At 60.2% G+C, this 15,049-nt stretch overlaps 1 protein-coding gene and 1 long non-coding RNA gene across 2 annotated transcripts; both read left to right on the top strand.

Annotated features, from left to right (window-relative positions):
* The first annotated feature begins 2,254 nt into the window (after positions 1–2,254).
* Positions 2,255–13,212, top strand: LOC132340128 (Fc receptor-like protein 5). Its single transcript, XM_059870927.1, has 17 exons — positions 2,255–2,318; positions 3,158–3,388; positions 3,602–3,866; positions 4,028–4,218; positions 4,325–4,666; positions 4,905–5,207; positions 5,712–5,733; positions 5,823–5,895; positions 9,343–9,439; positions 10,102–10,122; positions 10,211–10,441; positions 10,677–10,940; positions 11,442–11,711; positions 11,801–12,103; positions 12,187–12,270; positions 12,601–12,622; positions 12,710–13,212. Exons 1-17 carry the CDS (start codon positions 2,255–2,257, stop codon positions 12,825–12,827), a joined length of 2,901 nt encoding a protein of 966 aa, XP_059726910.1. The 3' UTR covers positions 12,828–13,212.
* LOC132340402 (uncharacterized) lies at positions 5,288–5,903 on the top strand. Its single transcript, XR_009489850.1, has 3 exons — positions 5,288–5,374; positions 5,712–5,733; positions 5,823–5,903. It is a non-coding gene; the product is annotated as an uncharacterized LOC132340402 (long non-coding RNA).
* Positions 13,213–15,049: the final 1,837 nt, after the last annotated feature.

The raw sequence follows: 15,049 nt of genomic DNA, 5'->3' as shown, positions 1-15,049 counted from the left end.
TTTGGGGTGACTCCAAGCCCAGCACAGCCCCAACCCTGCAGCACCCCAGGGTTGCCCTGGGGGTCTCTGTGTCCCTGCCCCACACACCCCTGGGTCAGGTCCCCCCATTTCCTGGCTCAGCCATCCCAGGCAACACTTGATGCCCAATTGGTTGGGACAAAATTACACATCCATAGAATAAAAGCAAAAATCTTTCCCACACCATTATTTCCCCAAAAAAAGTACAAGCTTGGCAAAAATCAAACTGGCAAGGTATAGAATGCTCTGGTTTATAGAATCCATTGCTTTCCCAACAAGTCACTCACAATAAAAACACAAACAAATCACAACAAAAGGAGACTTTTATTCCCTTTAGCAGCCCCTTGTTCATCCCACAGCAGCATTTGCTTGTGGATGACACAGAGTGTGGAATCTCCCTGAGTGTCCAACAGCTCCATGGGATTGTTCCCTGCCTGCTGGGCAGCAACCCAGCCCCCAAGGAAGCCTTTTCTTGGGCCATCTTTAGGAACTCTCCCCATTTTTCTCATTCCCACCTTGAAACTTGATTGACTTCCCATGGAGGATGGGGAGAAGCTCTGTCCATCCTTGGGACAGTGCACAGGAATCGGTGGAAATGCCCCTGTGTGCCTCAGGTCAGGTTGTTGAACAGTTTGTTGTTGTCTTTGCAGTAGTTCTGTGGTTTCTCTCAGTCCCTTGGGCAAAGGGACAAAACGATCAATTGCTGCATTTCCAGACTGGTTCCCTCTCAGCTGCCCCTGCAGTGGGAGTTTCCAGCCAGCCCTGCTCTGAAAACCATCAAAGGCCCTCGCAGAGCCACTGCTTGGGCTCCCTTTGGGGTTTGTGCTTCTTGCAGGGCTGAGCAAACCACAGGCAGGCCTTTTCCCCCACAGAATTCTCACCTCTGCAGCAGCTCTAAAGCTGCCAGAATCACAGCCAAGGGGGCAGGGGGGACCCTGATATCCTGTGCAGTGGGGCTGGGCCATGGCTGGTCCCCACCCTTGGGTGGCTGCTGGCTTCAAGGAGCAGAGTTTGGGCTCTCCTTCCTGCCCTGGGCTCCATTTCCCAGCTGCTCTTGGAGGCTCAGATCCTGCAGGGGATGAGCAAGAATGGAGAAGTCTGGACCCCCCCCAGAGCTGCCATGCCCCAGGACAGGACCCCCTGCGCCACCATGTGTCCCCCCTAGGACAGCATCCCCCCAGGACGGGAGCCCCCCAGATGTGCTCCCCCAGGACAGAACCTGCCCCCTCAATGTGACAAAGGTGTCAAACGGCCTCTTCCTTCTGCTGCAGGAGAGACAAACTGAAAGTGTTGGGGGGGGCACAGCCAGACACCCCCATCCCCACAGCCTGCCCAGCCCTCCCTGCAGACCCCTCACCCCTGCTTCCCCCACCCCGGGCTGCCCCCAGCCCATTCACTGCCCAGGTGCTCTCCAGGATCATCAAGGCGTGAACTGGGGGCTCGTGTAATTGAAGGGTTAAATGATAAAAATGGAAAAAAAGAGAGGGAAAAGTCCCTGGGAGTGTGAGGACAGAGTCCCGGAGACCCTCAGAATCTGTCTGGGGTGACCCCCAGGCCACCAGCACCTTCTGGGGATTGTGCTGTGCTCTGGATCACCCCAAAATCTGAGGCACCCAGGGAAGGAGCTGAGACCCACGGGCTCACCCACCCACTGCCCATCCCTGGCACCCTCATTTCCCTGGGAACTGAACCATGGGACCCCCATTACTTATATCCCATCAGCCCTGGGACCCCCATCCCAGCCCTGCCATTCCCCAGGATCTCCATGGCCCAGCACCTCATTCCCAAGAAACCCTCTCCTGTTCATTCCATCCCCTGAAATCCTCCTTCCACCAGCACCTTAACCCTCCCAGGACCCCCATTCCAACAGGACCCCTATTCCCACAGGAGCCCGCATTCCCCCACCATCCCCATCCAATCACCCCAAATCCCTGGAGCCCACATTCCCCTGGCACTCCCATCCCTGAGTCCCCCGAGACCTGGGCACCCCCATTCCCATGGCACGCCCATTCCCAGTGACTCCCCCTCCTCAGCACCCCGATTCCCCAGAGACCCCATCCCTGGGAAACCCCATTCCTCTGGGATGCCCCATTCCCCTGGACACCCATCCGTGGCTCCCCAAACCCCCTGAGCCCCCACTCCTGGGAACCCCATGTCCCACCTTGTCCCACCCAAGCTCGTCCCCTTCCTGTGCCCAGCTTGTGGCCACCCTGCCCCCACCAGGTGCCACCTACGCATGAGGGCGAGACCTGACCTCGCTTCCTTCCCCTTCATCCGAAGAGCCGCCAGCCAGGGCAGCGGTGGCCACAGCAGCGAGTGACAGCCAGTGCACATGGCTGGGGACAGCGGGATGGCTGGGAAGGTGGCACTGCTCCTGTGGGGTGAGTGCCCTGGGCACAGGCCTGACGCCCTGGGGATCGGGTACAGGGGGGTTATGAGGTCCCCTGAGGTTCCCAATCACAGCAGAGCCAGACCATGTAACCCACATTGGATCTTGGTGGGACTGGGGATGTGGGGTGGCTTTGGGGACAGGAACGTGGGGATGGGGCTGTGGTGACAGGAAGGTGGGGACTGGCGCCTTTGGGCTAATGTAGCTCTGGGGACAGGGACAAGGGAACTGGGATGGAGGGACAGAAGGGGACAAGAACGGTGAGGATGTGGCCATGGGGATGGGATGATGGGGATGGGATCATGAGCTGGTGGGGGTGACCTGGGCCAGCATGGGCTGTGTCTGTGGTGTCCTCGTGCCTGAGGTGTCCACAGTGTCCCCATGTTCTGCCTCAGCCCAGGGTGGCCTCAGTGTCCCTGTTCCCAAGCTGTCTGTGCCACAGGGATGTGGTGCACGGTTGGCTGTGACACAGACATGTCCCCCTGCCTTGCCAAATCTTTTTGGGACCATTCAGACACACTTACCCACAAGAACTGCTGTCCCCATGGGGACAGTTTGGGGACAGCCCCACACCCTGTGCCCCCAGTGCTGCTGTCTCTGCAGTGCCACCCCCACCCAGCCCTGTCCCTTCTCCCTTCCAGCCCAGACCCTCGGCCTCGCTGGTGAGTCCTCGGGGGATGCCATGGCCCCACCTCACTGTCCCCAGCTCTGCGCTGGCCCTGCCAGGCTGGTGTCCCCTGTCACCCGTAGGTGCCCAGACCACCCAGCTCCTCCTGGAGCCCCCCTGGAGGCCGGCGGTGCTGTGGGACCCTGTGACACTGACCTGCCAGGGCTTGGGGACCGCCGGTGACACCACCTGGTATAAGGACGGGCAGCGCTGGTGGCAGAAGGGACGCGACCACTTCACTGTCACCAAGAGTGGCACCTACACGTGTGACAGACCCGGCAGCGGGTGCAGCCCACCTGTGACAGTCTCAAATGGTGAGGGGGGTTTGGGTGTCCCCAGCCTGGCACCTGCGGGGACCCTGAGGGCTCTGGGTGGGCTCCACTCCATGGGTCACCTCGTGTGTGACCAGAGCCTGTACCCTGCTCTGGAGACATCCCGGAGCATCCCAGAATGGGGGAACCCCGTCTGGGAATTGGGGACCCCTTGTGCTCAGGGTGTGACTCAGTGAGGGGTCCTGGTGCCATCAGCTCTGACAGGACCCCTCTGTCCCCCAGACAATCTGGTGCTGCAGGTGCCGGTGCTGGCGCTGCTGGAGGGGGACACGGTGACACTGCGCTGCCGGGGCTGGCGGAACCGCACGGTCACCAGGGTGTCCTTCTACCGCGAGGGGGAGAAACTGAGGGGGCTCCGCGATGGCACCGAGCTGTCCCTGTCCCCCTGCAGCTGCACCACAGCGGTAACTACAGCTGCGAGGGCCTGGTGGGATCCTGGGTGTTGCATGAGTCAGCACCGGTGACAATGACAGTGCACGGTGAGCACCCCAGAGCACCCCAGTGTGGGGAGAGCTCCGTGTTGGATTTGGGGGTCCCTGGTGATCGGGGTGTGACCCAATGGGGAGATCCCCATGAAAACAGGACGCCCGGTGTGACAGGACCCCCGTGTCCCACAGCCAGGTTAGAGTTGCAGGTGTCGGCGCGGGAGCTGCTGGAGGGGGACACGGTGACACTGCGCTGCCTGCGCTGGCAGAACAACCCGGTCACCGGAGTGCAATTCTATCATGGGGACAAAGAGGTGGGGAGGCCCCTCAATGGGGCCGAGCTGTCCCTGTCCCCTCTGCAGCTGAACCACAGTGGAAACTACAGCTGTGAGGGCCGGGTGGACTCTGGAGTGTCACTGTGGGCACAGTCGGCACCAGTGACAGTGACAGTGCACGGTGAGCACCCCCTCGGCTGGAACTCCCATCTCCTGACACCCCCACAGCCACTTCCCAGCAGACTCAGAGTCACAGTCCTCACCTCCCCTCTCCTTCCCAGAGCTCTTCTCAGTGCCGGTGCTGGAGGGTCCCCCAGAGCCCACCCTGGGGTCGCCCCTGACTCTCAGCTGCCTCAGCACCCCCAGCCCCCTGCGGCCCCCAGCCCCATTCCTGCACGTGTTCTATCGGGAATGGCAGGTGCTGGGTGGCCCGCAGGGGTCCCCACAGCTGCTGGTGCCCTCCGTGGGGGTCTCCCACTCAGGGAATTACAGCTGCCAGGTGCGCTCCGAGAGGGGGAACGTGCGGAAGAGCAGTGCCCGGCTCCGCGTCACGGTGCTCAGTGAGTGCGGGGATGGGCATGGGGATCGCCCACAGCCTTCCTTCGTCCCCTTCATGGGGACGACCATGTCCCCCTGACACCTTTCATGCATTCCCCTCCTCTGCCACATGTCCCCTCAGCCCTCTGTGGTGTGACCCAATCCATCACATCCCTCCCACACCCATCCCACCCATCCCTGTCCCCCCACACCAACTGCCATACCCTCCCTGTGCCCTCAGCCCTGTCTCTGTCCCCGCAGTGCCCGTGGCCAATGCCACCATAATCCCCAGTCCCCTGTCACACCAGGTGCGCCCAGGTGACAACGTGACGCTGCACTGCTCAGTGCAGGTGGGCTCAGCCCCTGTCACCTTCACCTGGCTGCACAATGGGCAGGAGGTGGCGCAGGGTCCCCTTCTGGAGCTCAGGGACATCGATGTGGGACATTCGGGCACCTACCAGTGCGTGGCCACCAACCAGCTGGGACAGGACGGGCACCGCGTGTTCCGGGCACTCAGCCCTGAGCTGGAACTGGAGGTGACACCTGGCTCACCCTGGGTCACAGGTGGGGTCACACGGGGTCACCGGGAATGCAGGACACCCTGGGATGATGGGTGACCCCATTGTGTCCCCCTCTATCTCTTGCAGCGGCTGCAGGGGTCGGTGGGGCCCTTTTGTTCCTGCTCCTGCTCGTGGGTGTCATTGTGGCCTGGCACTGGTGGCACCGCCTGGGTAGGTGACAATGGGGGGATGGGGGTCCCAGGGAGCGGTAGAGGTTCCCAGAACTGTGACCTTGTTTGGGGATCCAGTAGGGTTTGGGGAGACACATGGGGTCCCGCAGCAATGTTGGGGGTTCTTTCAGTGGCCCTGAGGTTGATTTGGGGTCTCTGTCCCTGCTGGGCTTTGGCTTCTTGGTTGGGGACACTGGGGATGTTCAGGAATTCTGGGGGGCTCCCGATATAGTTGGGGGTCCTGTGGGTAATTTGTGGGTCCCATGGGGGTTCAGGAATCCTGAGAGGGGTCAGGGCTTTGGGACCCCACAGTCACCCCTCCCCTCTTTCCTCTGCAGCTGCCAGGAAGAACCAGGAAAGGTGAGTGGGGGGTTCAAACCACCCTCTCCCCTTTTACACAAACCCCAAGATCTCCCATTCCCTCCCCCACATCCCCTTTATTCCCTCAGGGACCCCCCGGATTCCCCGGACCCCCCAGAGGAGGGGCAGGTGCTGTACACCCACGTCGTGGTCACCAAGAGGGCAGGGGGTGAGTATGGAGGGACCACATGCAGAGGGACACGTCACCCATGAGTGTCACCCCACCCAGATCCCACAGCCCGTGTCTCTTGCAGTGACCCCCCAGTGCCACCACCCTCCAGGATCCTCAGGTGACCTACGCAGACCTGCAGGGACACCAGGGGCGACAGCGGGAACCCGGTGACATCTATGGGAATGTGCTGTGACACTGGGGGGATCTTGGGGGCACTGGGGGTCCCCACCCATGGGCACACACTCATGTCTGTGCTGCCACCAAAAACTGCCCCTCTCCCTCCCTGTGGGGGCACAAAGATCCCAAAGGGCTGAGAGAAGAACAATTTCCTGAAACAGCAATGAGTGAAAATAAAACCAACAGCAACAGCAACAAGGTTCAGAGTCCAAATTGTCACACAAGGTACGATTTCCTGGGAAAGCCACAAAAAGTAACAAACCATAGACATTTTAAAAACCTGGCTGGGCCTTGGGCCTTCCTTGCTCCGATGACCAAAGCAGCCTTCAGGAGGCTCTGGATTCCCTTGTCCCCTCTTCCAAACCCCTCCTCTGCCCTGTTCCCAACACCAGGATGTCTCAAAGGCCCTGTGGGCGTTCTGGACCCTCCCCCTTTGCCAGGGCAGTCGGGTTCAGGCCAAGGCACAGGGAGGGGTGTCAGAGACAGGAAAAGTTTGATGTCTGGAGACATTTTGGAGCAGCTGTGTGTGGCAGGGGTGGGTCAGGCCTTGCTTTTGGTGAGACAGGGCCCCATCTGTCCATCAGTCTGTCAGCCATGGCACACTTGGGACAGTGTGACACTCTGCCAATGCCAGCTCCTGAGTGGCTGGGTGACCAGAAGTGCCACCTGGGGAGAGGGCCCTTGGTGGCCCGACTGGCTTAAAAGGCAGAGCATGAGGTGGCCAAGTCCCTGACCCTGTCTGCTCTTGGGGTATCTGTCCCATCCATGCTGGAACCCTGAAGCTGACAACTCATTTAAATGCGAAATATCTGCCAAGGAAAATGGGAACATTCCTGGAATGGAAAAAAGACCCATGTCTAAAACTTTCGTTAATTTCAAAGACGCTGGGGCTTTGAGGCCAAAGTGCAGGAAAAGGAATACCAGCTCTTTACTGGGAAATTTATAAACCAGAACAGAGCAAAAAACACAAACCCAGATATTTCCCTCCCGCTCAGCGCTGTTGGTTTTTGTGGCAGTGATAACCGCGGCCAGCAGGGGGCGCTGCAGGGAGCACTCCCGGCCAGCAGGGGGCGCTGCAGGGAGCACTCCCGGCCAGCAGGGGGCGCTGCAGGGAGCACTCCCGGCCAGCAGGGGGCGCTGCAGGGAGCACTCCCGGCCAGCAGGGGGCGCCCCGCTCGAGCTCCATCCCCTCAGGGGCCATGGCGGCCTCGCACGGGAGGCAGGAGGGGAAATCGCTCCTTTGGCCAACTCACGGGCACCAATCGGTCCCGGCACCACCACCGGCAGCGGGCAGAAGCCCCCAAGGCAGCAGGTTGGATCCCAGTGCCCACTGGCAGCGTAGCAGTGTCCCGGGGCCTGGTACAAGCCCTGCCCAACACCCGCGGCCGCTCTCCATGATCCCGGATGGAAGGAAGGCAGCGCCTGACCCCAGGCAGGTCTCGGGCCCACAGCAGCACCTCTGGTGGCTTTACAGCACAATTCCTGCAAAGCCTCAGCCTTTCCCTCAGGTGAGGAGGGCAGGGATGGAGCAGCTTTGGGGACACCTGGAATCCACACAGGGTCACTCCCCACAGCCCCACCATGGCCACTGTCAGAGCCCCTGCTCAATATTTCTGCATGATTCCCTCTTATCTGATGGCCCCAGGCTGAGTCAAAACATTCTTTCTGGAAGGTTCCAAAGGGCTGCAGGTTTTGTTCAAGAAGGAGGGTCCCAGGTCAGGCAGTTGAGCAGATTCTTGTGGGATTTGCAGCAGTTTGTGGTTTCTCTCAGTCCCTTACCAAGAGGAACAAAATGATCAATTGCTGCATTTCCGGACTGGTTCCTTCACAGCTGCTCCTGCAGGGGGGGTTTCCAGCCAGCCCTGCTCTGAAAACCATCAAGGCCCTCCCAGAGCCACTGCTTGGGCTCCCTTTGGGGTTTGTGCTTCTTGCAGGGCTGAGCAAACCACAGGCAGGCCTTTTTCCCCCACAGGATTCTCACCTCTGCAGCAGCTCTAAAGCTGCCACAATCAAAGCCAAGGGGACAGGGGGGTCCCGTTGTTCTGGGTGCCACCTGGGGCTGGGGCAGAGCAGGGCTGGGCAATGGCCATCCCTGTGCAGTGGGGCTGGGCCATGGCTGGGCCCCACCCTTGCATTGACAGGGGTCCCCAGGATGTGCCACCCCTGGGACAGGCACCCAAAAAGGAATGTGCAGGGACGTTTCTGCAACTGCCACACCCAGGACAGGAACCCCCAAGTCAGGATGTGTCACCCCATGGGACAGGATCCTCCCAGGACATGATCCACTGGATGTGCTCCCCAGGACAGAACTGCCCCCCTTTCCCATCTGACTCTCAGCACAAACGGCCTCTTCATTCTTGTCCAGAAAAAGGAAAGTGAAAGTGTTGAGGGGGCACAGCCCAACACCTCCAACCTCCACAGCCTCCCCACTCTTCCCTGCACCCCCTACTCTCCATTTTTCCCCTCCCCCGGGACCCCCCAAACCCTTCCCTGCTCAGATGTTCCTCAGGATTGCTGAGCCAGGAGCTGGGGGTGAGGGGACATGGCGCAAATGTGAGGAAAAGAAGGAAACAAGAGAAATAAAGTGACAAAAAAGTAAAGGATGGGGGGAGCGGAAAGATTCAGAGTTACCCAGGACCCCCAGGTGATGCCTGGCCAGGAAATGAGCACCCCAGGGGGGCTGTGCTGGGCCCTGGGTCACCCAAAATCTGAGGCTCCCCTCTCAGGGAAGGAGCTGAGACCCCTGTGCCCACCCAGCCACTGCCCATCCCTGGCACCCCCATTCCCCTTGCACCACAACCATGGGACCCCCATGGCCTTGGTCTCTCCTCCCTGGGACCCCCATCCCAGGACTGCCATTGCCATCACCACCATTGCCTTGATCCCATCCCATGGGCTGCTCCTTCCCCCACAACCCCTCTTCCCAAGGGTCCCCTTTTTCCCTCTGCTCCCTAAACACTGGCACCCACATGCCATGACCCCAAATCCCTGGGGACCATGTTCCCATGGAAGCCCCATCCCTGAATCCCCCCAGGCATGGAGACCCCAATTCCCCTTGACCTCCATTCTCCTGGATACCCATCCTTGGTTCCCCACATCTCCTGAGCCCCCCACTCCTGGCAACTCCATGTCCCACCTTGTCCCCAGACTCTCCCATCATGTCCCCATCCTGTGCCCAGCTTGTGGCCACCCTGCCCCCACCAAGGGCCAGCTCCACTTGGGGACGGATGTGACCTCGCTTCCTTCCCCTTCATCTGAAGGGCCACCAGCGAGGGGACAGCCACAGCAGCGAGGGACAGCCAGTGCACATGGCTGGGGACACCGGGATGGCCGGGAAGGTGGCACTGCTCCTGTGGGGTGAGTGCCCTGGGCACGGGCCTGGCACCCTGGGGATGGGGCACAGGGGGGCTGTGAGGTGCCCTGAGGTCCCCAAGGCCAGCAGTGCCAGTCCGTGTTACCCACAGTGGACCTTGGTGGGACTGGGGATGTAGGGTGGCTTTGGGGACAGGAACAGGGGTCAGGAATTTGAGGATGGGGATGTGGGGACAGGAATGTGGGGAGTGGCACCTTTGGGCTCATGTAGCTCTGGGGACAGGGACAAGGGAACTGGGATGTAGGGACAAAAGGGGACAAGAACAGTGAGGATGTGGCCATGGGGATGGGATGATGGGGATGGGATCATGAGCTGGTGGGGGGTGACCTGAGCCAGCATGGGCTGTGTCCGTGGTGTCCTCGTGCCTGGGGTGCCCACAGTGTCCCCATGTTGTTCCTCAGCCCAGGGTGGCCTCAGTGTCCCTGTTCCCAAGGTGTCTGTGCCACAGAGATGTGGTGCACGGGTGGCTGTGACACAGACATGTCCCCCTGCCACAGCAAATCTTTTTGGGACCACCCAGACACACTTACCCACAAGCACTGCTGTCCCCATGGGGACAGTTTGGGGACAGCCCCCACCCTGTACCCCGTGTGCCTCTGTCCCCACGGTGCCACCCCCACCCAGCCCTGTCCCTTCTCCCTTCCAGCCCAGACCCTCGGCCTCGCTGGTGAGTCCTCAGGGGATGCCATGGCCCCACCCCGCTGTCCCCAGCCCCGCGCTGGCCCTGCCAGGCTGGTGTCCCCTGTCACCCGTAGGTGCCCAGACCACCCAGCTCCTCGTGGAGCCCCCCTGGAGGCCGGCGGTGCTGTGGGACCAGGTGACACTGACCTGCCAGGGCTTGGGGACCGCCAGTGACACCACCTGGTACAGGGACGGGCAGCGCTGGGGGCAGAAGGGACGTGACCATGTCACTGTCACCGAGAGTGGCACCTACAGGTGTGACAGACCCGACACCGGTCTCAGCCACCCGGTGACAGTCTCAAACGGTGAGGGGTGATTGGGTGTCCCCAGCCTGGCAGCCGTGGGGACCCTGAGGGCTCTGGGTGGGCTCTGCTCCATGGGTCATCTCCTGGTGTGAGCAGTGTCCCCTGCTCTGGGGACGTCGCAGACCATACCAGGGCGGGAAGAGTTCTCTCTGACATTGGGTGGCCCCTGGTGCCTCCCGGTGCCATCGTGACCATCCCGACGCCCCTGGTGTGACTGGACCCCTCTGCCCCCCAGAGTGGCTGGTGCTGCAGGTGCCAGCACGGGCACTGCTGGAGGGGGACACGGTGACACTGCGCTGCCAGAGCTGGCAGAACAAACGGCTCACAGACGTGTACTTCTGCCGTGAAAAGAAGTATCTGACGGGCCCCCAGGATGGGACCGAGCTGTCCCTGTCCCCCCTGCAGTTGCACCACAGTGGCCGCTACAGCTGCCAGGGCCACGTGAGCCATGTGGTGTCACGGTGGAGCGTGTCGGAGCTGGTGACAGTGACAGTGCACAGTGAGTGCAGGCACGGGGACAGAGAAGCCCAACATCCTCCGAGGGTTTCCCCACCACTCCTGAATCCTTCATCCTTCCCTTTACTCCTCCCTGGATCACCCAGAATTTCCCAAGTCCCTCTTGCTTTCCCCCATGACTGCCCAGTTCCCCCTGCAGATCCCTCATCCCTCCCTTTGTCCTCCCCAGCCCTCCTTGGATTCCCCACCCCTTCCAAGGTCCCTGCTTCACCCTCTGGTCTCCTTTCCTTCCCTGGGTCCTCCCGCCCATCTCTAAACCCCAAATCATTCCCTGAGTCTCCTCAGCCTCTCGTCTGGCTCCCCATCCCTGCCTGGATCTCTCCCCATTTCCATGGGGTCTCACCATTGTCCCCAGGTCCCACCATGCCTCCCAGGGTCCCCTCCAGCTCACTGGGATCCTCTCTGCTCCCTCCAATCCTCCTCTTTCCCCTCCCGGGTCCCCCACCCCTCCTGTGTACCTAATCCCTCCTGTGTCCCCCTGCAGGGTTCCCGCCCTCAGGTATGTCCCTGTCAGCACAGCCCCCTGGGGGACAGGTGGCACTTGGGGACAGCTTGGTGCTGAGCTGCACAGTAGCCACGGGCACAGGTCCCCGGTCCTTCTCCTGGCACCGGGAGGGCTCGGGGACAACGGTGGGCACCGGCCCCCGCCTGGAGCTGCAGCAGGTTGGGGACAATGACAGCGGCCAGTACCGGTGCCAGGTCAGGGATGGGGACAGCGTGGCCGAGAGTGACCTCCTGAATGTCACCGTCCTGGGTGAGCGGGACCCTCGGGCTGGGGGTGACCCCACTCACGGCATCGCCATCCCACCTTGCCCAGAGCCAGCCCTGTCTCTGTCCCCACAGTGCCCGTGGCCAATGCCACCATCACCCCCGGTCCCCTGGCACACCAGGTGCGCCCAGGTGACAACGTGACCCTGCGCTGCTCGGTGCAGGTGGGCTCAGCCCCTGTCACCTTCACCTGGCTGCACAATGGGCAGGAGGTGGCCCAGGGTCCCCTCCTGGAGCTCAGGGACATCGATGTGGGACATTCGGGCACCTACCAGTGCGTGGCCACCAACCAGCTGGGACAGGACGGGCACCGCGTGTTCCGGGCACTCAGCCCTGAGCTGGAACTGGAGGTGACACCTGGCTCACCCTGGGTCACAGGTGAGGTCACACGGGGTCACCAGGGAGTTCAGGAGCCCCAGGGTTCAGAGTGACCCAATTGTGTCTCCTTCTGTCTCTTGCAGTGGCCGCAGGGGTCGGTGGGGCCCTTTTGTTCCTGCTCCTGCTCGTGGGTGTCATTGTGGCCAGGCACTGGTGGCACTGTGTGGGTGGGTGACAATGGTGTGACAGGGGTTGTGGAGAGAGGTGGGAAGGCCCTCAGAGGGAGGGGAGCACAGGGCAGCACCCACAGACCCTGGCTTGGCAGAGGCTGAGCCCCAGTGATCATGGCTCAGAGCCCTGGGGAGGTGTTGGAGGGTCGTGCAGAGATATTGGGGGTTCTGTCAGGGGTCTCCCTCCCTGCCAGGCTCTGGGTTCGGGGGGCACTGGTTGTTAGGGGGGCCTGGGGAGGATTGTATGTCCGGTGGTGTTTCAGCATTCCCAAGGGTGGATGGGGGCCCCTGGGTCTCCAAAGTCACCCCTCCAGTTTTCCTTTGCAGATGCCAGGAAGCACCAGGAAAGGTGAGTGCAGGCTCCAGCCATGATACACCTTTTACCCAAACCCCCAGCACCTCCCATCCCCTTCCACACGCCCCCTTATTTCCACAGGGCACCCCCAGAGCCCCTGGCACCCTCCGTGGAGGATCCTCAGGCGACGTACATGGAGCTGCAATGGCAACCGTGGGAACCCAGGGACATCTATGACAATCTACACCAGAAGTTGTGATGCTCTGGGAAGCGGGAGGCACTGGGTGACACTGGGGGTGCTCCCTCCATGGCTCCTGTGCTTGCCCATCCTTCCAAGGGAGGTGGGCATGGGTCAGGGGGAGGCTACACAGGGCACCCTCTGCTCCCCATTTCCTCTCCCACTACCCCCAAGGGCTCCCCCATCCCTTTCCTCGTACCTGCAGGGCCTCCCCAGCCCCATCCCAGTGCCCAAGTACCCTCAGTGACTGCCCCATTCTCTCCCCACAGTGCTTGCAGTACAGCCAGGGCTTCCCCATTCCCCCTCCCACTACCCCTGTCCCATCCCGCTGTAAAAGGGGGAGTCGGGGAGGATTCCTTCTGAGAGGTTTCTCAGATGAAAATGAAGCACAAACATGGCTATATTATATCTGAGCACTGTTTCTTGATGAAGGAGGGTAAGTGTTCTTACCAAAGGGGGAGAGAAGGGAGTAGAAAGGGAAAAGGACAGAGAGAGAAACAGAGGACAGGGACAGCGCTACCACAAGAAGCCCGGGTGCTCTGTGGGCATCAGCTCGGCAGATGGAGTGTGTGTGCTGCAAGCCACAGCCAGCCCACATGGCCTTTGTGAGTGGCTGGGTGTGATCTCCAAGGATGGCACCTGCGTGTCTCTGGCATCGGCCAGCGATGGCTGCAGGCTGGCTGCTGCGGGCTGGCTGCGGGCTGGTGCTGCAGCACTGCTGGCTCTGGGCTGGCTGCCGTGGGCTGGTGCTGCGGTGGGCAGGTGCAGCAGGCTCGGTGCTGTGGGCAGCAGGGGAAACGTGGCAGAGGCAGCAGGTGGGTGGATGCAGGCAGCATCAACTCCATCAGGGAACCAGTGAAGGAAAGTCCAGGAGGAGCAGGAGTGAGCTGGCTCGGGGAAGCAGCAAAAGCAGGGAAGAACGGGTGTGGACAGGGAAGAAGGACCACAGGGAAGAAAAGGCAAGGGCAGGGAGCATCGGTGATATTTTTGCCTGATGTCCAGGAGGAATGATGCATCTGACTCCATCTTATCACAAGGCTAATTAAGTACTTTATTATATTATATTATATTACCTCTGAACTGAATTTGCCAAGCACTCAGCTGCACTCCACTGCACACAATCTCATGACTGTCAGCCATCAGCCCCGACATAAAGACACACCTGGATTCAATTGGTCAGTGAATCAAAACACTCACACCAGAATCCAATCACCAACTCCTTTCAGGTAAACAATCCCCCACAATGCATTCCACTTGTGAACAACACAGGAGCAGAAAATGAGATAAGAATTGTTTGGATCATTTTTGCTTCTCTCACTGCTTCTCCCAGGTTCAGAGAATGTGAATCCCACAGGGGAGGAGGGCCAAGCTGACCCTCCGAGCAAGCCCCTCATCCCTCCAAGAAACCCAAAGCAAAACGCTCCTCTTGTGTCACAGTTTGCTGCATTTATTTCCAAAGGCTCCTCCCACAGCCCGATTTCCTGGGCATTTTTTAACCAGACATTTTTCCCAGGCATCTGTCCCACCAGCCAGTGGGGGTCACTCACAGCCCGATCACTGAAGCTTTCTCTCTCCTGATCATCTGTTGTGTGAAGCCTCACCAGGGACAGGGTTCCCAGCACATGGACAACCCACCGAGTCATTTTTCACCTCATGGGTAGCATATGTTGAGACATAAATCCAAATCAGACTTGTTCCTCTTAACCCCATGAGGGCTCTGCAATCCCCCTCCCAGTGCTCCCAGTAAGGTGGCTTACTGTTCCCCATCCCACTTCCAAGGGGGCACAGGAGCCGGTTTCCTGCTGCTGGGACAAAAATGCAGCTCTTTGATTAAACTGGCAGAAATGGTGTTTCTTTGTTCAGCTCTGTCAAGGAAGGTGAACAAGGTGGGAACCTCCCTTGGAATGGAAAATACGACCCCCTTCTCTCTGAGATGTTATAACTTTGAAATTATGGGGCTTTTAGGCAAAGCTGTGGGAACAGGAATACCAGTTCTTTACTGGTGTGTATTGTGAGAAACAAGTGAATGGAAGTTGACTTTTGCTGGATATTACATGAATTGATATTACATGATTGATTCTATTATTGATTAAATATTGGGATGTTAGTGTTGGGACAGTGATGTGTACTGTGGAGTGGGTGATGTGGTTGGGGTGGCCACCCAAGGGTGGGGCCCTGCCCTGGGTCAGCCCCACTGCACGGGGATGGCCATTGCCCAGCCCTGCTCTGCCCAGCCCCAGCTG

The sequence above is a fragment of the Haemorhous mexicanus genome, chromosome 31 (genome assembly GCF_027477595.1).
Source record: "Haemorhous mexicanus isolate bHaeMex1 chromosome 31, bHaeMex1.pri, whole genome shotgun sequence".
NCBI classification, from domain to species: domain Eukaryota; kingdom Metazoa; phylum Chordata; class Aves; order Passeriformes; family Fringillidae; genus Haemorhous; species Haemorhous mexicanus.
This window is presented reverse-complemented; position numbering and strand designations above follow the sequence as displayed.